Raw genomic sequence first — 26955 nt, 5'->3', positions numbered from 1 at the left:
TGTCTTCCTCTGCCTTATTTCCCTAAGCATAATACACTCTAGGTCCATCTACATTGTTGCAAATGGCAGAATTTCATTCTTTTTTATGACTGAGTAATATTCCATTGTGTATATACACCACATCTTCTTTATCCATTCATCTGTTGATGGACATTTGGGTTGCTTCTATATCTTAGCTATTGTAAATAGTGCTGCTATGAACACCAGGGTGCATATATCTTTTTGAATTAGTGTTTTAACTTATTCAGATATATACCCAGGAGTGGAACTACTGGGTCACATGGTAATTTTATTTTTAGTTTTTTGAGAAGCCTCCATACTGTTTTCCAAAGTGGCTGTATCAGTTTACATTCCCACCAACAGTGTACAAGTGTTCCTTTTTCTCCACATATTCTCCAACATTTGTTATTTGTGTTCTTTTTGATGATAGCCGTTCTGACCGATATGAGGTGATATCTCATTGTGATTTTGATCTGCATTAGTCTAACAGTGATGTTGAGCATTTTTCATATGCCTGCTGTCCATCTGTATGTCTTCTTTGGAGAAATGTCTATTCAGATCTTCTGTCCATTTTTTAATTGGGTTTTTTTTTATATTGAGTTGTATGAGCTGTTTATATATTTGAGATATTTATCCCTTGTACATCATATCATTTGTAAATATTTTCTCTCACTCAATAGGTTGCCTTTTCACTTTGTTGAGGGTTTCCTGTGCTGTGCAATAGCTTTTAAGTTTAATTAGTTCCCATTTGTTTATTTTTACTTTTTTTTTTTTTTTTTTTGCCTTAGAAGACAGATCCAAAAAATATTGCTATGATTTATGTCAAAGAGAGTTCTGCCTACGCTCTCTTCTAGAAGTTTTGTGGTTTCAGGTCTTACACTTAGGTCTTTAATTCATTCTGAGTTAATTTTGTATATGGTGTTAGAGAGTGGTCTAATTATATTCTTTTACATGTAGCTGTCTAGTTATCCCAGCACCATTTATTGAAGAGACTCTCTTTTCTCCATTGTAAATTCTTGATTCCTTTGACCATAGGAGTGTGGGTTTATTTATGGGCTCTCAGTTCTGTTCCATTTATCAGTATGTCTGTTTTTGTGGCAGTGCCATGCAGTTTTGATTACTGTAACTTTGTAGTGTAGTCTGAAGTCAGGGAGTGTGATACCTCCAGCTTTGTTCTTTTTTCTCAAGGTAATCTTGGCAATTCAAGGAACTTTGTGGTTCCATATAAATTTTAGGATTATTTGTTCTGCTTCTGTGAAAAATCTCATGGGTATTTTGATAGCGATTGCATTAAATTTGCAGATTGCTTTGGGTAGTATAGATATTTTAACAATATTCATACTTCCAATCCAAGAACATGGAATATCTTTCCATTTCTTTGTGTCATCTTCAATTTCTTTCATCAATGTTTTATAGCTTTTGGAGTATAATTCTTTCACCTCCTTGGATAAGTTTAGTCCTAGGCATTTTATTTTGTTTGGTATAACTTTAAATGGGATTTTTGCTTGGTTCCTCTTTCTGCTAGTTCATTATTAGTACACAGAAAAGCAACAGACTTTTTATGTATCAATCCTGAATCCTGCAACTTTACTGAATTTATTTATTAGTTCTAATAGCTTTTTGGTGGAGACTTGTGGGTTTTCTCTATATAGTATCATGTCATCTGGAAATAGTGACAGTTTTACTTCTTCCCTTCCAATTTAGATGCTTTTTATTTCTTTTCTTTTTTTTTTTTCTGATTGCTATGGCTAGGACTTCCAATACTATGTTGAATAGAAGTGGTGTGAGTGGGTATCCTTGTCTTGTTCCTGATTTTAGCAGGAAGGCTTTCAGCTTTTCACTGTTAGTATTATTTTGGCTGTGGGTTTGTCATAAGTGTCCTTTATTATGTTGAGATATATTCCCTCTATATTCATGTTGATGAGAGGGTTTTTTACTATGAATGGATGTTGAATTTTGTCAAATGCTTTTTCTGCATCTATTGAGATGATCATATGATTTTTGTCTTTCCTTTTGTTAAGATGGTGTATCATATTGATTGATATGTATATGTTGAAGCTTCCTGTGACCCTGGAATACATCCAACTTGATCATAGTGTATGATCATTTTTATGTACTGTTGAATACAGTTTACTAATATTTTGTTGAGGATATATGCATCTACATTCATCAAAGATATTAGCCTGTAAATTTTTTTTTTTTTTTGTAGTGACTGTCTGATTTTAGCATCAGGGTAATGGTGGCCTCATAGAATGAATTTGGGAGTGTTACCTCCTCTTCAAATTTCTGGAATAGTTTGAGAAGGATAGGTATAAATTCTTCTGTATATGTTTGCTAAAATTCCCCAGGGAAGTCATCCAGTCCTAGGCTTTTGTCTACTGGAAGTTTCTTTTTTTTTATTACAGATTCAATTTTACTTCTAGTGATCAGTCTGTTCAAATCATCTACTTCTTCTGACTCAGTCTTGAGAGACTGTACGTTTTAGAAATTTATCCATTTCTTCTATGTTGTCCAATTTATTGGTGTATAATTGTTCATAGTATTGTCTTATGATTTTTCTCTCTCTGTGAGTTGTTATTTCACCTTTCCTTTCTTATTTTGTTTATTTGGATCCTCTCCTTGTTGGTGAGCCTGGCTAAAGATTTATCAGTTTTCTTTATCTTGTTTCCATTGATGTTTTCTGGGATTTTCTCTTTCTTTCTTCTTCTTTTTTTCATCTCTATTTTATTTGTTTCCTCTTGATCTTTTTTATTTCCTTCTTTTTGCTAACTTTGGGCTTTATTTGTCCTTCTTTTTCTTATCCTTCTAGGTGGTAGATTAGGTTGCTTATTTGAGATTTTTCTTGCTTATTGAGGAAGGCCTATATAGCTATGAATTTCCCTCTCAGCTGCTTTTGTTGCATCCCATATCTTTTGGAAAGTTTTGTTTCCATTTTCATTTGTCTCAAGGTAAATATTTTCTGATTTTCTCTTTGATTTATTCATTGATCCGTTGGTTTTTTAGTAGGAAGTTTGGTCTCTCTGTGTTTGTGTTTTTCCCATTTTCTTTCTGTAATTGATTTTTCATTTCATACTATTGTGGACAGAAAAATTGCTTGATGCAATTTCTATCCTCTTAAATTTGTTGAGATTTGTTTTGTGGCCTAGCATGTGATCTACCCTAGAGAAGATTCCATGTGCACTTGAAAACAGTGTGTATTCTGATGTTTTTAGATGGAATGTCCTATAGATATCTATTACATATAGTGGTTTATGGTGTCTTTTAAGACCAGTGTTGTTTTATTGATTTTCTGTCTGAATGATCTTACATTGATGCAATTGGTGAGTTAAAGTCCCCTAATATTGTTGTATTATTGTCACTTTCTCCCTTTATCTCTCTTAATATTTCCATCTAAGAAGGATATAAAGATTCAGAAAGTGATAGTGGTAGAAGACATTCAAAGAAGTCTTGACATGTCTATAATTGGAGTCCTTAGATGTAAACAAAAACAATGTAATAGAATGTCTATTTAAAACTATAATCCAAGAGAACAGTCCAGAATTAATAGTCCTGAATCTACTTATTGACAGGATTTGGGATAACTGAAATTCTTAATTCTGAGACACAACTTATACTATTAAACTTTAAACATAAAGTATTTTTTTTAACACTGTGGGCTTTCATACAAAAAGACATAGCCACTTACAAGGGAAAGACAATTACGTTGGTCTCAGAAACATACAGGACAGCAATGAAGCAACATTTCAAAGAAATTCAGAGAAAAGCAGTGAAAAGCAGCAGATAAGGGTTTAAAGGGATAATGGCAATGGCAAAATAGTGACAGTCAGGCTGTTTTTAAAGTAACAAGAATATAGAAAAACATGTTAAAATATAAGAATTCAGAGAATACTGTATTCACAAGCCCTTCCTAAGGAATATACCAGAGGAGAAGTTTCATCCAGCCCAAATGATGACTATGGGATATTGGTGAAGGTGCTGCTGATGAACACTGAATATATTAATTGCAAATTTGAAACAAAGGTGAGGAAAGAGTGGAAAAATAGTTTATAAATATTATATGATCTGACAAAGTAAAAGTATGATTAAATAATTAAGAAGAAAATAGAGTAAATTGATTAATTGCCACATAGATGATAGGGTATCATTTAAAGTTAACAAAACAAATAATATATGCCTAAGTAAGGCAAAGGGGGCATAAAGGAACTCTAAAATGTATTCTTTATAGACTACTAAAGGTATTAGTATAAAGACCATTAGTAGTTAACACTGCTATATAGTATACTTGAAAGTTGTTGAGAGTAGATCGAGAGTTCTCATCACAAGAAAAAATTTTTTTTTCTATATTTTTGTATCTATATGAGTTGATGCATGTTCACCAAACATTGTGGTAAACATCTCACAATATGAAACTTAGTGCTGTGTCAATTATCTCAATAAAACTGCAAGAAAAAAAAGACCACTGAGAAAAATATACAAATTTTCCTAAATCCCAAAGAAAATAAAAGGAAAAAATAATAGATCACATTAAGAAGTATAGTAAATACAGCATAATGCACAGAGTAAGTATAATAAAATTATAACATAATCATTATGCAGACATAAGACCAATCCTATCAGTCAATAATAAAAATATTTCAGATTGCTTTAGAAAGGAAAGACCAATTATATGCTTGATAGAAGAGAAACAACTACAACAAAGTGATTCAAAAAGCTTAAAGCTACACGACAGCAGGATGGGCATTGTTTCTGCAAACAATCCAAATAATCAGAAAGGAGGAATGTAATCCTGGTAAAGACAAGGCAGAATTCAAGCTAAAAATTATTAAAGGAGACAAAAATGACATTTTATAATGCTAAAGCCACAATTCAAAATGAAGTTATAACAGTTGCAAATAACTATGCAACAAACAATATAAAATCCGTCATGAAACAGAAGATGGAAGGAGAAGTAGATGGAAATGCATTAAGAGGGACACTAACAAATCACACTCTGTCCAAAGCACGTCAAACAAACCAGAAATTAAGTATACAGATGATCTCAAAAAGATAGTCAGTGAAATAGGTCTAATGAATGGGTACTGAGTTTCACATCTCAAAATAGAGATTCATAGAGATTCATATCATAGAGATATGCACAGGGAACACTCCTGAAAACTGATAGTTTTAAGTTATAGTTCAAAGACTAAAATTATCGTTATAATAGTTATAGTAGTTATAATAGTTCAAAGACTAAAATTCAATAAATCCCATAAAGAAGAAATTATACAAATAATATTTTCTGATGCAGTGTAAGAAGACCAGAAATTGATAACAGAATCAAAATTAAATGCCTCTCAACCTAAAAAAACTTTTTTTTAACTTTTAAATAACTCTTGGAAAAACAAATATAAAACCAAAATTGCAAAAATTCTAAAAAATAATATTAATGGAAACATTACACATTAAAATCAAGGGGGTATAACTGGAGTAATGATCAGAAAAAACATTATAATTTAAATACTAAGAGCAAAAAATAGTGAAAGAATGATAATAAATAAATTTAATTCCCAATTATGAAATATAGAAAAAATATAAGAAAAAAAGATAGAAAGAATATAGATTAACAAGTTTAAAAAACTGGAAATATCAATGAAGTTACTAATTAAATTACAATGTTTGATCTTTAAATAAAAACCAACATAGTAGAGAAACCAAAAGCTTACATAATCACACAAAAAAGAGTAGAAAGGGAAAGTATAAATATTCAAAGAAACAACAGAATAATCATTGAAACAGAAAACTTTTTAAAAATCATGAGAGGAATTTGCATAATTTGATAGAAATCACTTGAAAAATCCGGATGGAATGGCTAATTTTCTAAGAATATGAAGTTTATTATCATTGCTTAAGCCAAGAAATTTTCATGTAAGAGATAAGAGGAAGTTATCAAGGAAAAAACTCAACAAAAAAGCACCAGGCCCAGATGAAGGAAAAACCCTGTAGTGTTTGATTTCAACTGTAACTACCAATAATAAGTCATTATTACAAAATATATAATATCAGGAATGAAAGATAGGACATTACAAATCCTACATCAAAAGGACAAGAATAATGCAACATTATAAACAAAATATGGCAACAAATTTGAAAATTGAATGAAATGGACTATATCCTTGAAAGGTACAAATTACCAAAACTTAATTGAGAAGAAAGAAAAACTCTAAATAGACCAATATTTAGCAATGGAATTGAATTAGTAATTAAAATCTTCCTCACACCCACAAAGCCCAGGTCCAAATGGCTTCACTAATGAATTGTACCGTATAAGGAAGAAATGATACCAATTCTATAAAAACTCTTTCAGAAAATAGAAGACAGTATTATTTTGATATCAAAGCCATACAAAAATATCACAAGAAAACTAATGACCATATATCTCATGAACATAGACACAAAAGTCTTTTAAAAAAATATTTACAAATTGAATCCAACAATATGTAAGATTAATAATATAAGATGAACAATTGGGGTTTATCCCAATAATGCAAGTTTGACATAACATACAAAAATCAATGTTATACATCATATTAAGGAAATAAGGGAGGAAAACTATATAATCAACTCAATAAATGTAAACAAGGTTTTTGATGAATTTCAACACCTAGTCATAATTAAAAAGAAAAAAAAAATGCTCGAGAGAGTAGTAATAAAAAGGAATTTCCTCAACTTGATGTAGGGTTTCTATGTAAAACCAGCAAGTAACACTGCTGAAAGACTGAACGTTCTCCACCTTGTCAGAAACCAAGGCAAGAAAGTACATTCTCACCACTTCTACTCAATATTGTATTGGAGGGCTAGGTCCGTGCAATAAAACTATTAAAATAAAGTCATATCAATATAAATTGGTATAGTAGAAGAAAACTGTCTTGATTTGCAGACAGTATGATCATCTATGCAGAAAAGCCTAAGGAATTTACAAAGAAAGTTGCAGGAACTGATAAACAGATTTAGTAATATTGCAGGATATATGATCAATATGCCAAAACAAATTGTATTTTCATATGCTAGCAACAAACAAAAATAAATTAAAAATAAGCTATTCGTAAGAGTATAAAGAATAAAATACTCAGGTGTTAAGTTAACAAAAGACATACAAGACATGTACACTGAAAACCACATAACATTGCTGAGGTAAATTAAAGAAAACCAACATAAGTGGAATGATATGCTGTGTTGATACTTCCCCATCTTGAATAGGGGCTGGATTTGTAGACTCGATTCCAAATGGAATGTGGAAAGGAAAAAGCAGTAACTTCACAGTGGAGAAACCTGACAAATATATTTGGCCCTTGAACAACATAGGTTTGAACTACAGGGGTCCACTTATATGCGTTTTTTTTTCAACAATAAATAGTATAGTACCGCGTGATCCCTGGTTGGTTGAATCCACGGATTCGGATCCATGGATACAGAGGAACCACATATACAGAGGGCCAACTTTAAATTATACTAGGATTTTCAACTGTGGGGAGGGTCAGTGGCCCTGACCCCCACGTTGTTCATGGGTAAACTGAACATGGATAATACCATAACCAAGGGACCAAGGTTAACATACTAATGATCAGATATGTGGATAGTATTTACTCTCTAATATGATGAGAAGGGCACTGACCTTTGTGTTATCCTTCTCTGCCACTCCCAAAATAATTCCAGTCTAATCAGACAAACCCAAATTGAGTGACATTCTACAGAAAACGTAACACTCTGCAAAACTATCAAAGTCATAAAAAGTAAGAAAAGACTGATCATCACAGATTAGAGGAGACTAAGGAGGCACGACAAAAAAAAATGCGATGTGGTGTATCCTGGATTGGATCCTGGAACTGCAAAAGGGCATTAGAGGCAAAACTGATGAAATCCAAATAAAGTATGGAGTTCCATTTACAGCAATTTGACAATATTGATTTCTTACTTTTGACAAATGCATCATAGTAATATAAGATGTTAACATCAGGAGAAACTGGGTAAGGTGTATAAGGAAACGTCTCTGTACTATTTATCTACAACTTTTCAGTAAATCTAAAAGTATTCCACACTAAAAAGTTTCTTTAACAAGTTTCAGAAGGCGTTTTTGGTAAGAAAATTTCAAGCTGATACTAAAGCTTATATGAAATTTATATCGACCTAGACTATTACAATTTTAAAAAGTAAAACAAATTTAGATGCTTATACTAACTGATTCCCAGACTTAATTTAAAGTTATGATAATCAAGACAGTGTGTTGTTGACAAAACGATAGAGGTATAGATGAGTAGAACAAAATCAAGAGTCCAAAAATAGGTTCACACGTATATTGATTAATTGATACTTGGCAAAAGTGCTCACGTAATTCAATGGGAAATGATAGTCTCTTCAATAATTTGTGCTGGAAAAAACAGGTCTCCAAAAGGGGAAAAAAAAGAACCTTAACTTTTACCTCACACCATACATAGAAATTAAAATCATCAAAATGGATCATAGAGCTAAATTCGTAAGCTAAGATGACACAGTTTTAGAAAATATGATGTTCTATATGTGCGTTTAGAAAATTTGAAAATATTTTCTTTTAGAAGAAAAGATACGAGAAAATCTCTGCCCCTAAGTTAGGTAAAGATTAAATAGAACACAAAAGGCATGAACCGAAAAATATTTTAAGAAGTTAGACTTCATCCAGAGTAAAAACTTCTTCCCATCAAAAGATACCATTAAGAAAGAAAGGCAATCCAAAGGTCGGGAGATCATATTCACAAATACATATCTGATAAAGGACCAATATCCAGAATATACAAAGAACTCTTACAATTCATCAATAAGAAGACAGACCACCCAAAGTTTTTTAAAATGGTCGAGTGTTTTGAATAGATACTTCACAAAAGAAGATATACAAATGGCCAACAAGCCCATAAAAAGATGTCAACACTGTCAGTCATCAGAAAGATGCAAACTGAAACCACATGAGATGCCATTATGTACCAACTAAAATAGCTAAAATACAAAATATTAAGTGTTGGCAGGTTGTGCTAAAACCGGAATTCTCTTGAATTGCTGATGGCAATAGAGAAGAATGAAACCACTTTGGAAAATAGATAGGAAATTTCTTAGGAAGTTAAATATGCATACACTCACCATACAATCCAGCAATTCTACTAGGTATCAACCCAAGAGAAATGAAAACTTGTTCAACTCAGATGTGCATAAGAATATTCATATCAACATTATTCATAAATGCCAAATATAGGAATTCAAATGTTCATCAGCTGATAGATGAAGAAACCAACTGTCATATATCCATACGACTAAATACAGTATGATTATATTTAATTGACATTGTGAGAATGGTAAAACTATAGTGACAGAAAGCAGAGTCCCCAAAATTGCATGAGACAATTCCTTTGAATGAATGAATCAATTAATCAATCCCCATCCCTCCCTGTCCCTCGCCCTTTCCCTCACCAACACCCTCTTACCCCTCTATATATAATATATATATATATACACACATGAAAATATAAATATTTATTTTGATATATATGGTATATAAATATACATTTATATATTGACAAATACATTATAAATAATGTAAATACACACACACACATACACACATCCTATTAGTTTTGTTTCTCTGGAGCAACCCTGACGAATACACAACCAAATGCAGTGCACAAATCTTGATTGTATCAGGTGAAAAAATAGCTATTTAGAACAATTTTTAAACAATTAGAAAATTTTGAATATGGGTTTATATTAGAAAATAGTGTTGTATTGATTTTAAATCTCTTGGGCATCATGATGGAATTAAAGTATTCTTAGGAGATATAAGCTAAAGTGTTTAGGAGAGAAATGCACAGTGTCTCATTTACTTTCCAGTGGCTCAACAAAAAAAAATTATAGAAATAAATGTTCATATATTTATAAGGTTCAATTTTCTGTAGGACTGAAAAATTCCAAAACAAAAATCTGGGTGGGAGGAAGAAAATAGATTTTAATACGGTCAGAGAAAATTAGGTATGATTCATTATCCAAAGATTCCAAAAAGGAAATATAAACTGTGGACTATCCAGACAAGAATAGTATTCAGTACTAAGAAGAAATGAGCTATCAAGTCATGAAAAGACATGGAGAAGGCATCCCTGGTGGCACAGTGGTTAAGAATCCGCCTGCCAACACAGGGGACACGGGTTCAAGCCCTGATCCGGGAAGATCCCACATGCAGTGGAGCAACTAAGCCCGTGTGCCACAACTGCTGAGCCTGCGCTCTAGAGCCCGCGAGCCACAACTACTGAGCCCATGTGCCACAACTACTGAAGCCTGCACACCTAGAGCCCATGCTCCACAACAAGAGAAGCTACCGCATTGAGAAGCCAGTGCACCGCAACGAAGAGTAGCCCCCACTCGACGCAACTAGAGAGAGCCCACACACAGCAACAAAGACCCAACGCAGCCAAAAATAAATAAATAAATAAATTTATTTTTTTTAATATAATAATAATAAGAGAGAGGAAGGAAATTTTTGGAGGTGACAGATATGTTTATGGCATTGATTGCAGTAATGGCTCACTGCATATACTTACATACAAACTCACCAAATTGCCTACATTAAATATGTACAGGTTTTTGTATGTCAATCATACCTCAATAAAGTGTTTTTTTAAAAAAAGCTCAAAAAGGCACCTTAAGTCTATGTTCAAATCAAAAAATAGGCAGTAAACGAATTCCTTATTGAACACTTATTCCTTTATCTTACTCTGTCTCTACCATACCATTCTAAGTAGGTAACATTTACTCCATTTTTGAAATGGAGAAAACTGAAGGTCAAAGAATTTGACATACGACATACAGCTAGTTAGAAAAAGTCATTGAGAGGTGGAATTCCAACTCGCTTCTATTCTCTAAACTCTACCACCCCAAAAAATGTATAATCTCATTTCTTGGGGTACAGGGCCTTTTAACAACAGAAGACAAAGAAAAATTAAATTAGACGAATCCCTAATCTTCAGGTAAGGAGAAGAATCTGTGTTCTCTAACATAGAGAAACTATATTATAAGCTCCATGAGAGTTTTGTTTTCTTCTATATGTCCAGCACCTAATAAATATCAATAAATATCTGTTTAATCAACAAACAAATGGGAAATAAAATACAAGACCAGTGAAACATAATTAACAACAACACATGACTAAGCTCTTGAAAATGGGCCCCCATATTTTACATTCAGGAAGTACTATCTATAATCTTTAAGGAATCATTGATATTTGGAGAACTTTCATAACCTTTAAGTGAAAAAATGGACAATGTTTCCAAAGGAAGGGAAAACATCTATAGACCAAGAAAATTTGGACTGAATTTCTGAGCAAGTTTGGCCTTCAAAGTGCTGACCATTAGGAAAAATGATGACATCTCTAAATCCAATGCTTGATCAAGTGGTCTCGGTGGTTGATGGATTTACACAAATTCTCTCCTTAGGGATCAAAAAAAACAAAAACAAAACAACGTACAATAGGACAATGATGTGGATTGTTGGCTCATTCTAGATACACTGACTTGAATACATATACCTACCTGATGTCTTTTTATTTAATAAGCCACACTATAGAAAGCCTGTTTCTATCTGATAATTGACCCAAAAAAGTTTCTTTATGTAAGAATAAGATGATGTTAACCCACCATTGTAAGGGCATGTGCCTTTGAGTTTTTTCAGGACTGGTGAGTAATTGACACTTTTGCTGTTCTTCTTGCTCTAATTCTCCCATATTCACACCACACAAGTTGTCAGGGTTAAAGTTGAAATTGTTAGGGTTAAGGGTTCCGTCCCTACTCTCTGAAAAAGAATGTAATCCCTTGGGAGACACAGCCAAGTACTTCTGCCTCTAATCCACCAAACAAACCCATCTGAATGGCTCATCAAAGAAGCTCAACCTTCTAATATCCTGGGATTTTATTTCCAACACAGAAGAATTCATGATAGACTCAAAATAAATTTAGAATCATTTTAAAATTACACTAAAACAACTTTTAGTTCATTCATTTTATACCAATGTCATACATTTAAAAAGTCTAATATCTGTACATTTTTCTCATATTCACTCACAAGTTACAGAAATCTTTTTTTTTTTTTTGTAAATACCTTGTAACCAGGGCTACCCATTAATCCATCCTTTCCATGTCTTCCTGGTTCTCCCTGAAAAAATAAATACAAGTATTTTAATATATTTTTGCGCTAATTTTTCTTTTTAAAAGAAGATAGTAGAGGTTACATTTTATTTAAAGTAAAATACTTAAGAACTTTTTCTGTCAAACTCACAGCACGTCCAGGAAGGCCAGGAAAACCAGCATTCCCCTTTTCACCTTTTGCACCCTGTATTAAAAACAAAAATTTTAACCCTGGAGTTAAAATTCCAACTCGAACTTACATAGGAAAGTAAGCTAACTTCCTTATGGAGTGACAGAATTCATAGAACCACAGCTTGCGTTGACCCTGCAGCTTTCAGCAAAGCATTATTTTACCAGGACACGTGACATTGAGGATAAGATGGATGCAGAATTACAAGCATCTAAACACAGAAACCACTACTTGGCAAAAGTAAAAAGCAATGAGCATCTTAAATATAAAGAGACTAAACATTTCCTTCAATGTGAAAAAATAGGATTCTCAATGGATACTGTTAAGGAGCTATCACTTCCAAGGAATCTCTCTGTAAATATTTTTAAAGTTCAGAAGGCTCAATAACACAAAGTATTCTTATAGAATACCATGCATAACAGTCAACAGTTATTTTTCCATTGTTCTGGATAAATCCCCTGAGAAAGGTGAACAAAGCTAATTGCTACAACAGTGGGCTGGGACTGAAATTCAAATTTTCTATTTCCGTTGTATTGAAAGTTCAATATGGATACTTTGTTTTGGGATCTATACTTCCCTTTTTGCCATAAAATCCAGGTGATCCTTTATCTCCCTTGGGACCCATTTCACCCTAAAAGATAAAAATATAAATCCTGAATTTTAGAGAAATTAATATTTTAATTTCTCTAAAATTAATATTTCACTTATATATTAAACAAAAAACAATTCCAATTATAAACAACAGAGTTTAATATGCCCACATCAAAATAAAATAGAAATAAATTATTTAAAGTTTGTTTAAAAAAGTCCTATTTCCCAGGCTTTATAACGAAAAGCAAGGAAAAAACAGGGCATTTGTTACTATAACAGGACCTTATAGTAAAAGGTTTATAGTTAAGAGAATTTCTATATAATGAAAACTACTCATCAATTTTTAAATACTATAAGATTTATGGCTGAAAATTTTAAAGGAAATTTGTAAAAGCTTTATGTAAACTATGATTATTAATCTTAACCCAGTCATTTACTTTAATATACTTTAATTTATATATCAACACTTATTTATAACCCATTTATAACATAAAGTACTTTCAATTTGAAATAAAATATGGCATTGCTTAATTTTAAGAAGAACAGATTTCTTCAACCTTTGATCCTGGCATTCCATGAAGCCCAGGAAAACCAGGAAGTCCACGGTCACCCTGAAAATAAAACAAATTAATTAAAGAAAACACATGTCAGTCAAAACAAAATCAACATATATTCTTCCACCTCATTCTTGTCAAAATTCATTGGAAATAAATCTGCAAACTGTTCAGTGCACATCTACATTAAAACCCTATCCCTGTGAAAGACCAATCCTCATTTATCAAGGTTTCATTTATAATCAGAGAAGGAAAGTATTTTGGGCCAGGGGAATCTCATCAGCAATGCTGACTCCACCCTTAGAGAGTAGCCACCTATTCTAAAAATATTTAGGCTCTTACAGTGGCAAGGCCTAGGAGTTAATAGAAATGATCAAGTGCCAAGACTCTGTGGAGAGAGCCATCCTCTGAGGTCCCAGCTCAGTGAGGACAAACCCTGAGCTGAAGGTCTCAAAACACTCTAGGATTCTGTGGAATTTTCTTCCAATTGCTGATCTTAGGAAATTGCTCATAGTAGGTATCTATCCAGATGAGTTTATGAAGAGGAAAGGCCATCTCTCCAAAGGAAGAGAGATGGAGAAAATCACAACAGCTTGATATTTAGTGGACATCGTTTTAAGACTTATTTCTGTGGGACATACTGGGTGCTATTGCCTTAGATTCAAAAATCTTAATTGTCAAGACACAGTTAAGGAAGCCCAATGGCTGGCACAGCAAGATTTGGGTCAGTTCACTACTATTTAGGCAAATTAAGACATTACCTACAAACAATTCATGATCTTTTTAGCTTGTCTGGTAGGGAGAGAAGAGGATGTGACCAGTTATCTACGATGGATGTAATTCTTAGAAATCTTAATTTAATGAGGGTTATTTATCCACATGTTTTAAAGAGTGACACAGTTATTCAAGGTATAGAACCCTTCAAAGGCAACATTACTACTCCATTTTCAGTTTCCAGCACTATCTAATAAATTAATGGTGAAAGAACCACCTGTGCTAACTCAGGCTGAATTGAGATGAGCAGGTGAAGGCCAGGTAGACTAAGATACACCTTGATAAGATGGAACTTAGCTGGGCAATGAGTACTTAATAAAAGTACAGAAGAAAGGGGCAAAGCAGGATTCCCTTTAAGGATGAACCAAGTCCCAGCTAAGACTTCCCTTCTCTGGCTACAGTTTATAGAAGACACCATCTTCAAACTTTATTTTCCTGGAGATAAGATAAACTCATCTCAGATGAACTGAAAAGACCAGGAGCATCAACTCACATTGGAACCAAAAAAATATATAATCTGGACAAAGCTACCCACATAGTCATAAGCAAGATTTTTAAGTAAAATAAAAGGAACAGCATCCATGTTAACATACAGCAATGAAATGGGGGAGGGGCAGAGAAATTTAGCAAAATGCTTGGGGAATACTAAGACAATACCTACAAAATACAAAACACGAGAAAGTGTGACCCAAACACAATACATTCAGTCAAGTTGTGTCCAAGGTTTAAAAGTAATGGGTAGCAAATAAGCGGTAAATTTTAGCCAACATCTATCTACAATAGGCACGTAACATGAAAGACAAAAAAATGCTCTTGTGTTGGCCATTGAGCCATTGGATCATCAGTTACTGCAGTAAAACTTAGCCTAAGTTAATTAATATAAAAATTGGTATACTAGGAAAAAAAAGGCTGCCAAACAATAACATTAAAAAATACATTTGGCAATGGCTTTGGGACTAGGTAGTGGGCAGTGAAAAATAATTTTTGGAGGTTGGAAATACAATGATTCATGGAATCATTGATTTTATGATTTTGGTGAAAAATTGATTTAAAAAACTTTGCTTTTAATAAACTGCAAAGGCAAATAATGCCTCCAATAAACATAGCTAAAGAACTGAGAAAAAAAAGAATGTTGGTATCATGAATCAATTAGTGTTGGCTGTATTTGACAAGGTAACTATAAAAGAGATGAGCTCAGAAAAGAATCGGCCAGTTTGCAAGTCATAGTTAGAAGGCATAGACCAAGTCCCCAGATACTGGGATTGGGAGGATACACCTTTTTTTTCTCATCTCTGACAGGTAAATAATGAAACTGGAGAAGGCCTTTAAAAGAAGTTCAGTTGAAGGACCAATCAAGAGTGTGGCCATAAACACCATTCTCAAATTCTCTAAATCAGTTAAGGTGGGTCCAAAACATTCTCTCAAGATGGACATAGTGGCTCAAGAAAGAGAAATTATTAATCACTAATTAATTAATGTAGAAAGGGCCATGACTAAAACAGGACTGTGGATGATGTTACTGGCTGGAATCAAAAGTCAAAGATACAAAATTACAATATGTATTTTGCTGTTGAGAGAATTATTCTTCCAAAAGAGCCACAAACCTGGACTAAAAGAGATTGTGACTGTTTGAAATTTAAAAACAATGTTGCCCAGTATTACCACTATTTTTAATGTTTTTCTAGCCAGTTTTGACTAGCCTATGAGTTTAGACAAAATATAAAAATAAGAGAGGTAAATCCTAGAAGGAAGAAAACAAATTATCTTTATTTATGATTACATGTCTAATATGCCAACATACCTAATACCCTGAAATAATTAGTATGAGAAATCAGTTAATTGCTGTCTTAAAAATTAATATACAAAATAGTTTTTATATTTATAAACAATAACCAATATAAAAATAGATTAAAGTAAAAGTTCCACTTATAACAGGACCAAAACAGATAAAAATTCCTACATATAAACTTAGGTAATGTTGAGAACCAATAAAAAATAAAATTTTAATATTATTCCACTGAGTTTTAAGTTTGAAATAAAAAGAAAGATAAATCATAATCTTGAATAGGAAAATTCAGTATTGAAATTATGTCAGTGCTTCTAAAACTAATCCATAAATTCAAAGAAATCCTAATTAAAACATAAATAGGAATTCCCAAAAAAATTTGAAGAAAAGATACTGAGCTTTATCTGCAAAAATAAACATGTAAGAATAGCCAAGAAAATTTTGATCATAAAGAATAATAAGGAAGGACTAGGCCTGCCAGTAGTAAATCATATTATGAAGTGACAATAATTAAAACTGCTTGGCAGTGGAGAAGATATAGACAGGTAAATGGAACAGAAGGGAAAGCCAAAAACAGCAGACCCAAATGAGAATGGAAATTTAGTGATAATGATGGTTTTTCAAATAAATGAGAAAAAAAGTGAAATTTCAAAAATACTGTTTAGCAACTGGCTATCCTTTTAGGAGAAGAAAGGGGAAAATATGAATACCCATCTAACTTTACTCCAAATATCAAAAATTTTAAGATTAAAATATAAAATAATGAAAATTCCAAAACTTAAAGCAGGAGTAATTATATTCAAAATGTTAGAATGTTGAACCTTTCTATACAGATACAAACATAGGAGAAAAGAAGTAAAACTTTATATATATATATATATAAATAGTTAAAATTTCTGTATGTCTAAAATTCTAAAACCCAAATCAAAACACATAAGCCAGAAAAAAATATTTTCACACAATTTATGACATGCACATAAAAATCAATTTTTAAAAAGATGAACAGCCCAGTAGGAAAAAATAAAGGATATAAATAAAAAGCAAATTACAGAGAAGTAACAATATTTTCAAAAATCATATGACAGGTACTTTATACCTTATTCACTAATAAATGATTGCAAATCAAACCAGTACCATTTTTAACATATATTGATGAAAATCAGAAATTTAATGAAATTCAGTGCTGATAAGGGTGTGAAGAAAGATATTTCACACACTTGTTGGGGGAGTACACACTTTCTGGAAGGTAAATAGGCAATTTGCCTCAAAATTTAATTATGAACTTAACGCTTTGATTCTCTAATCAGTTCCACTTCTGGGAAATTTTCCTGTGGTTATACTCAGAGAAAGTTACTGAGAAATATATACAAAGATGTTCATACAGTCTTGTTGATAATACACACACGCACACGCGCACGCGCGCGCGCGCGCGCGCACACACACACACACACACACACACACAGTATGGTAAGGAACCACAGCCTCCCTAAGTTAGAGGCTTCTTAAACTGGGTAAGAACAGCCCCTATAAGTCTGTATCTATGTTTAACCTTCGGTTTACAATTTCTTTCATGAAGCCTTTTTGAATTTTCAACTTTCCTCTCAACTCCTAGAGTTTTATTCAACTCTCATCTTTGGCACTTAACATTTACTCTCTTAAAATAGTTACTTTGTATATGTTTTGTGCTTTATTAGACACCAAGCTCTTTGAAAAAAAATCCGTTCTTGATGCATTCTTATTTCGTCTTAGTAGACATGATTATTATTTATCAATATTCAGATTCTCTCTACTTCTAAGCATATGGGGAGGCAGAGGGAATCATGCTTTCCTGACTCTTGAAGTTGGTGTGGTTTACAAAATTTGCTCTAGCTAATTAAAGATGAATGGAAGTGGTTTATGAGCCACTCTTTGATTCTCTAGGGACCTGCTACTGTAATTAGTTAAAATCTAGAGGGTGAAACTTTTGTTAGCCTGAGTCTGCTAATAAGTGTGCAGTTTGATGAGCAATAAGCCTTTTTTGTTTTAAGTCATTGGCATTTGGCATTTGTGTGTTATTGCAACATAACCTACTCTATCCTAGCTGATGTCTCGCTTGTGATTAATGATAATTTACTGAATATGCAAATACTTTCATTTTCTAAAATATAGTAAACACTCTTGAGTCCTCCAAGAAAATTCCAATAAAAAAATTGTTTTGAGGAGTCACACTCTTGATTCCCACTGAGTTTACAAGAGATTAGAATAAAAGAGAATCCAAGATTTGCAGTAAGTTGGTTCCATTTTCCCCAGGTTGCCTCGAAGCTTCCTGACTGATAACAAGCCTTTGATGAGCCTGCCAATCTCACAGGTTGATCTAGAGTCTCAGTCTCCAAAGTTACATCAAGATTATTTATTTGAGTAGCAAGAGAATATGAAAACTAATATTTTAAAAATCTCATTCTTTCAAAATTTCTCAGTGTGTCTGTGTTTTCAATGCACATAATCCTTTATTCAGTAGCACAGCATATAATTCATACATATATATGGGACTACATGCCCCAAAGACTTTCACTGCAAAGATTTTGCAGTTTAAAAGTTTGATAATCTACAATCTACAGGGAACTATCCCTCCTCCCTTGAGAGAGTTTTTTTTTCTTTCTTAAAGCCTTTATTTTTGAGACATGGAGGAAACATCTCACAGGTACACATGCAAAAGTAAGACTATGAATCCACTATCATGGCACAATCAGTTCAAACCATCACTCATCTAGCCAACCTCCTCCTCCCTCCCCTCCTCCCCGCCTTCTTCCCCCCTCTCCTCCCCCTCCTCTCCCTCTTCCCTCCCCCTCCCCTCCCCCTCCTCCTCAGCTGCTCACAGGCATTGGGCCTTCTCATGGTGCAGGCATAGAGCAAAAGAGGAGGAAATCACACTATTAAAAACAATTCTGGCCAAAGCAGAAAAATATGGTGAAAAGAAAGGAAAAGAAAGCCAGACTGAGATACAGACATTTTATTTCAACCCCTGATCCTTGAGTAACTTCAGACAGATGACTGAAGTTCCTCATTTCTCAGTTTCAAAACTGTACAATAGGGTTCATTTACTTTACAATTAATGTAAAACGGGCAGAGCATGACTTACTCTACTAACCTCATAGGACTTTTTGCGAGGATGGCATGTGATAGGCAATGCATGTGGATAATATCCACACAAGACATGTCTAAAATAAAACAGAAAAACGTACACACAACAGGAAACACCTTCAGCACCCAACATGTCAAAAGCCTTACACATCTTCCTGTTCCTTCTCGTCTCATTTAAAAACCACTAAGTGTCACACAGGACCAGGACAAATAATGATTTCCTGGGAAGTGTTTAAATCTACTAAAATGTTCCCTCTCTAACCCCTTGGGTTTGGGCATCACCATTGCACTACTCAGGTCTAGGAAAAAAGTAGATTCCCAAGCTCCTAATATACGGTCCCTGCCACAGTTTATCAATGACCATAAAACAGAGCACACCCAAAATGAAGATGAGAAATAAGAGTTTAGAACCAAGATGAAGCATCCTGTAAAAATTCAATAAAAGTTGTAAGGTTCCCAATGATGCCAGTAGAGAAAAAGGAAACAGGACAGAAAGCAGCAGAGCAGCCAAGAAATGAGGCAGGACATAGAATGAATGGTTCATCACCATAAACTGAGATGTTGAATCCATTATAGGGCCCTAAAAGAAAAGAGGCTGAAAGATCAGAAAACAATCAAAACTTTGCAAAAACATCCACAGAAGTAGTGAAAACCTGAGCACACACAGATCAGCACCACATGGACAGACAGAGGGATGCTCAACCAAGCCTGACTTTAGAAAACATTTTGGGAGGCCCTGCTGCTTTGGAAGAAAAGCCTCTGAGGAAAGGAGGTAGGAAAGAAGGAAAATGTGGTACCACTCCTTCCATAAGAAGGAGGGAAAGTTTTCTGAAAAATTCCTGCTTGTAACAATTTCACAATTTCTCCAGATTCAGATGAAACAAAATATTTATTAGAAAAAAAGAGTGTGTAGATATGTATTTAATAATATTTTATTATTTATTATGTGAATTATACCATTAATTATACCAATATATCAATTATTGCCATGCTTATCACAAATATGTATATATATTTGACACATACATTTAAACTCATATACATTTATATTTAATAATATTACAATAAAAAACTCAAGGGAGGAGAGGAAGATGTGGTACATATACAATGGAATACTACTTAGCCATAAAAAAGAATGAAATAATGCCATTTGTAGCAACACTAGAGATGATCATTCTAAGTGAAGTAAGAGAAAGACAGATATCATATGATATCACTTATACTTGGAATCTAAAATATGACACAAATGAACTTACCTATGAAACAGAAACAGACTCACAGACATAGAGAGCAGACTTGTGGTTGCCAAGCGGGGTGGGGCAGGAAGGGGTTGGGAGTTTGGGATTAGCAGATGCAAACTATTATGCAGAGAATGGATAAACAGCAAGGTCCTACTGTAGAGCTTAGGGAACTATATTGAATACCTTGTGATAAATCATAATGGAAAAGAATATGAGAAAGACTGTATATGTGTATATATATATGTATGTGTGTGTGTGTGTGTGTGTGTGTGTATAACTGAGTCACTTTGCTGTACAGCAAAAATTAACACAACATTGTAAATCAACTATGTTTCAATAAAATAAATTTTTTAACATCTTTATTGGAGTATAATTGCTTTACAATGGTGTGTTAGTTTCTGCTGTATAACAAAGTGAATCAGCTATACATATACATATATCCCCATATCTCCTCCCTCTTGTGTCTCCCTCCTACCCTCCCTACCCCACCCCTCTAGGTGGTCACAAAGCACCGAGCTGATCTCCCTGTTCTATGTGGATGCTTCCCACTAGCTATCTATTTTACATTGGTAGTGTATATATGTCCATGCCACTCTCTCACTTCTTCCCAGCTTACCCTTCCCCCTCCCTGTGTCCTCAAGTCCATTCTCTACGTCTGCGTCTTTAGGACAGGAATAAAATAAATTTTTTAAAAAAGAAAGAAAAAACTAGTGACACAGAAGAGAGGGGCTAATGAATAACACAAAGTAATGGAGAAGGATGAGACCCAGAGCACAGAGGAGGGCTGGACATTATACATGGACAGTTCATCCATATTAACAGAAGAGAGGGTAGAATATAGGTACACACACAGCAAAGAGGGTAAGTGGGGTGGGAAGAGGTTTAGGGAATTCCTGTCTGATTGCTTCATAAGGGGCACTTCAACACTGTGAGAAACAATAAGGGATAAACGAAAGATATTTTCGGAAACATTTACAAATCGCCATCATCATCATCACCATCATCACTAACTTACAGTGTTTAATTTTGGCCAGGTACATGCATGATTTTATTTAGTCTTTACAGCAAGGCTATGAAGAAATACTTGTAGTCCCACTTTCTAGATTTGGGAAACCAGGTTTAAAGAGATTAAGAAGTATGACTAGGAAGGTTAAGCAGTCTGAAATCAGGGCACAGCCTGGAACCTGTCACTGCATTAAGCCTCCTCATCCTGCAAAACACACACACATAACCCCGTGTTTGGGTCATGGTGCTATCAGAAAGATACACGGGTAGATTACTCTCTCTATTCTAGAAATAAGAGAAAGATGACCACTTTCCTAAGTTAGTTCTATTTCTCCCTCTTATGTCATTACTGGCTTTGTTTTATTTTTTTTTGTCTTCAGGAACTCTGCAAGAAATAAAGCAACTAGCATGTTAAATTTTTTACATATTATTCCCTAATAACACTTTTCAGCTTGGTCCTTTATTACTGTTCTCTCAACATATATATTGGAGTTCCTTGATTATGACCAACTATGTAATAGATATCGCTATAACATCACTTCAGCTTTTGCCTTTCAAAGTGCAGATAATGGGGTTTATTCATGTAAGAAAGGCTCGCTCATTACATGATACTCTGTTCTGGATGCTGAGAGCAACGGGACAGTGAGATCTTGAAAGGACAATTCAAATGTTTAACACTCTAATGAAGAAACTAAACAAAATGTATAATTGGTTCCATAAGGATACCTTAGATAGAATTAATATATTTTATTTCTTAAACCCAGAGAAACCAAGTGATGAGTTGGTACAAATCTGGCTAGATTAAAAAAATTATTAATACTTCCTGTGTCTCCAGAATTGCATTGCCATAGAAAGTTTCATACTCAATTACGAAACCCATATAAACAATTAGAAATACTCAATTAGAAAACCCATAAAAACCAACCCAGTTTAATGTAAGTTTTAACAAAATATATTTCTCGGGCTTCCCTGGTGGCGTAGTGGTTGGGAGTCTACCTCCCGATGCAGGGGACGTGGGTTCGTGCCCCAGTCCGGGAGGATCCCACATGCCGCGGAGCGGCTGGCCCCGTGGGCCGTGGCCGCTGAGCCTGCGCGTTTGGAGCCTGTGCTCCGCGTACCGCAAAAAAAAAAAAAATATATATATATATATATATATATATATATATGTCTCCACACGATTTAAATATATTAGGTTTCCTTAAAGCTGAGGAAGTTCTTTGAAGTACTTAAAGTATTTCTTAGAGTCCAAGGAATATCTCTAAAGCATGTTATAAAATGAGTTACCAATTGAAGACAATTTGGTGGATAAAGGGTCCTTTTAATTTTGTAAATTCAGGGGAAGAAAAACCCCATGCAAAATCTATACACATTCTATTTTCTGATATGTGAGGAACAAAGGTTACAGTCAGCAAGAAAGTGAATATAATTTTAATTATCTTAAGTGGAAACTCCTATGGGAGTTTCAGTGGAAATCCACAAAATGGAAATTATTCTGGGAAAATATCCTAACAGAGAACATTACGGTGTGGAACAATCCCCTAAAGGCCATGGGTTATGCCTGGAAAAAATGCCCTGAGCAATCACAAGTCAAGGCCATCTCCAGGGTATGTTTTCAACCTTCCCATTTCTGAAAATTAACAAATTGTATTCTAGAGGAACACCCAAGGAAATGCCTTTAACTAACTCACTAAATTATTGTAGCTCTAAATAAAGAAATCCCTGCAGCCAGAAGGAATGTAAGGAGGGAATTTAGAAGCAGCATGTGGTGATTTTAGGCCCACAATGACTGTGTCAATCAGAGCTGACACCCAAACAATGAACTTCAGAAAACGACACTGAATGAAATCACTACTGGTCTGAAAACAAAGAACTTTACATAAACATACATCTTATTCACCTTATCTTCTTTAATAGAATGTGTGGCTTTGTAAAAGTACTATTTTAAACAGAGTGCAATGACCCAAAACAATACAGCAGTTACCTTAAGATGTGACTAATAGAAGTATTGTTCTTTTTTAAAAATTTTTGTTTTATTGAAGTATAGTTGATTTACAATGTTGTGTTAGTTTCTGATGTATGTCAAAGTGATTATATATATATATATATATATATATATACACTTCTTTTTCATATTCTTTTCAGTTTGGTTTATCACAGGATATTGAATATAGTTCCCTGTGCTATTCAGTAGGACCTTGTTGTTTATCCATCCTATATGTAATAGTTTGCATCTGCTAATCCCAAACTCCCAATCCATCCCTCTCTCCCTAGGCAACCACAAGTCTGTTCTCTATGTCTATGAGTCTGCTTCTATTTCATAGATTATTGTTCTTTACTTTTAAATAAGGTATTTTACTCCAATTCTTTTAAGATAAATGAATAAAAATCCTCCTTTTTATTTTGGGTCTCTAAAACCCAAGTCAGCACAAAAACAAATAAATGTATTAACCCATCCACTCCTAAATACACTTATTCATACATGCATACTTTTATATATTCCCCACATCCCCAAATCAGGCTACTTGTGAGAATGTTAAAGAAACAGCAACAATCTTGTAGACTAGAATGTGGGTGAGGTGCCTGGTATGTGGTCTCCTAGGAACAGGTATCCACACCTTCCTAGTGGAATCCCCCATTCTCCTAGAGGAGGTTGGAGGTCTCTCATGATACCTCCAGAACATACAAATATAAGACATCTCCATTCCTGTGGGCCTGGCGTGCTCTTCCCCACCTCTTAAGATGCACCTCCATCATTTTAAATAGGCAGAGATTGCCAGTGGCTAAAAAGATTCATAGAGGCCCAGGGCCATTGAGGAGAAAAGAGGATTTTGTACCACTTCCTCCAGAGTTCTATCAATTATTGCTGTTGTTCTGCCTTCCCTGGCTCTCCCCACATTATAGAGCTGTCCTGACATTCCATCTTCTCTGTTTCTTTTCCAGACACTAACCCTTCTGTTTGCTCTAACATTTCTTGCCCATGACACATGCCAGCCCACCCCATGTGACATCCCAACCACAACCTCGCTCCTTGATAAGCAAAACAGAACAACAAAACAACAGGCATTTATTTAAGGAAAACCCTGTACCAGGGACCACACTAAGTATTTTTCATATATTATCGCATTTAATCCTTACAACAAATCTGTAAAGAAATCCTCACTGAGTCAATGTAGAAAATAAGATTCAAAGACATCAAGTCACGTGCCAAGATCAAACAGTTTGAAAGCAGTAGACCCATCATAAGATCTTCCAGGGGTCCATCCAGAGATGGTACTTGAGCAGCTACAATTTTCTATAACCAGCATAAGCAACCAGAAAAACATAAAATAGACAGAGCCCAGATCAGTGTTTCTCAAGTGTGAATTCTGTGCACACTATTTTTAAAAGGCAATCATTTTGCAAGAATTGGAGCTAGAAAATTAGTTCAGGTTTTTATCAAGAGCAAACAGAAGGCCTTCAAAGAACATAGAAATAAGACTGTGCTTTAGGAATTAAGCTAACAAATCATCATGGGGATTCGAGCAAATTCCAATGGGCATCTTGGATGTGGACCAGCTACCTGGATGCAGGACTAGATCCCTGGGGAGGTACTAAAATATTGAACATATTTAAAGAACATGGCAAATCTCAGAGCTGTAAAAAAGGAAATCAGACAAATGTTGTCTGTACCCACTGAATCCTTACAAGAGAGAGAAGTCCAGTAAGGCTAAGATAGATTTCTGCTGTGGAGATGGACATATGGCTGTCTGCGGCTAACACGGAAACACATTCCATTCACATAATGCTCTTCCCTCTAAGAAGGTAGCTCCTTACAGAGCTTAATCACAGAGAAGGAACATGGTACCAGGGCAATGCCAATACCTGTGCCATCTGACAGTGGTCATCTAGTGATAACCACTTTGATCTAGTGATAAAAGCCTCCTGTGAGCTTGATCAGCCAACAGCCACTGACACACTTCTGAGCTGACATCTTGGCATTCACCAAGACGAACATTATTGAATGGGAGTCATCACAGATTGCATCCTTTGTCTCTGAGTGACTAAAACAACTGAACACACCTTTGCTTGTACATATTTACCTTTTCTCCATCTCTCCCCAGTTCTCCTTTATAACCTGGTAGTCCTCGTGCTCCCTAAATTAACCACAAAATAAAATTCTGTTAGTTATGTGTTTTGGTTCACTAGAAATGGTATTTCTAAAATATGTATATACAGATCACATACTTGTATTCCTGGGGATCCTGGAACACCTGGTGATCCTGCCATTCCCTGATATCCCTGAAGAAGAGGAAACAAGAAGTAATTAATATTTCATCATATTTACACAGAGCAGCCCTCCATTTCAGAATTCATTCCTTCTCACATTTCTCACACCTTATGACTTCACTTCGTGACTGTTTAAGAAACCAAAATAACAAAGTGGCAAAATGCTTAATAAGGAATTCACATCCTTCAGTCTTTAGGAAAAAAGGTCTGAAATATCTCTAACTCAATAAAATTATCCAGAAATGCTTTGATTAAAAGGAAGGCTCTGGGAGGGAAATAGAGAGACAATGTTCACAGTTGCTGGAGAAATGTTCTGCACATTAGAAACATATTCAATGTATTCAAAAGAAAAACATCTAGGATTGGAGGATTAAACAAATGTAATACATTTTTAAACTACCTGATTATGGCCATCCGAGTTAACCTCTGGAATAAACTACACCTGGATGAATATTATTCTTCAAGGTAAGTCTATAACAGCCTTTGGTTTGCCCATTTTAGAAAGTCTACCCCCCGAACATGGCTGTGACATGTCGCCACACCTTCCAAGGCTGAGCCATCTGCTGAGGTCACTTTCATCTCCACTTCTTCCTACACATCCCTCCAGAATCTGGAGCTTTGGTAAAACAGCACAACTTTTTCAGACAGAGGCAAAGTATTCAATCTTCACTCAGCACACGGCAACTAAACTCCAAAACAAACTTGCAGTCCCTCAACATTTATCTAGGTTTACCAGGCTCAATATTGGGTTGACTTGGACCACTTGGCACCTGCAAACATTTACTTCTCTTATCCACATCCCATCTTCCTCGGATCTTACTGTTTGGGTACAGTATTCTGTTGTCAAGAGTTACTTACACAAATCTCATTAATGTTTCCAATAACATCTTCATTCTTGAATCTAAAACCTTCATTTCCATGTGGCTATTCATGGGTGTCTGCATGGATCTTTGTATTCACCCACTCACTTGTCAGTACATTTTTAGCTGTAATTTCAGAAACATCAGAATTCCCTGCTTTTCCAGTCCCATTTTCAAATATTCCTCTTACTATTCTTTGCTAGCTATACTAACAATAATAGCAATACTAATGGTTGTCCCAGAAAGATCAGTCTTAGATTATTGTTTTTCTCCTTTTATATGCACTTGAAGTTCTCATTTTATAAAATGCTCTCAGCTACTCCCAGGATGAGGATGACTATATAATTTCCATAACCAACCATCAGCCTTTCCCCATTCAGTTGTTCACATAATTATGT

General features: G+C 34.4%; 1 protein-coding gene across 5 annotated transcripts in view; it reads right to left on the bottom strand.

Annotated features, from left to right (window-relative positions):
- Nucleotides 1-26955, bottom strand: part of COL21A1 (collagen type XXI alpha 1 chain) — a 186018-nt gene that overhangs the window by 53447 nt on the left and 105616 nt on the right. For all 5 annotated transcript variants that reach the window (XM_060308278.2, XM_060308277.1, XM_070046682.1 and 2 more), the window contains exons 10-15: nt 25656-25709; nt 25511-25564; nt 13509-13562; nt 12940-12991; nt 12322-12377; nt 12145-12198 (exon numbers count right to left, since the gene is read on the bottom strand). In XM_060308278.2, the coding sequence (XP_060164261.1) occupies nt 12145-12198; nt 12322-12377; nt 12940-12991; nt 13509-13562; nt 25511-25564; nt 25656-25709 (324 nt within the window). The remainder of the gene's footprint in view (nt 1-12144; nt 12199-12321; nt 12378-12939; nt 12992-13508; nt 13563-25510; nt 25565-25655; nt 25710-26955) is intronic.

Source organism: Globicephala melas, chromosome 11, assembly GCF_963455315.2.
Source record: "Globicephala melas chromosome 11, mGloMel1.2, whole genome shotgun sequence".
NCBI classification, from domain to species: Eukaryota; Metazoa; Chordata; class Mammalia; order Artiodactyla; family Delphinidae; genus Globicephala; species Globicephala melas.
This window is presented reverse-complemented; position numbering and strand designations above follow the sequence as displayed.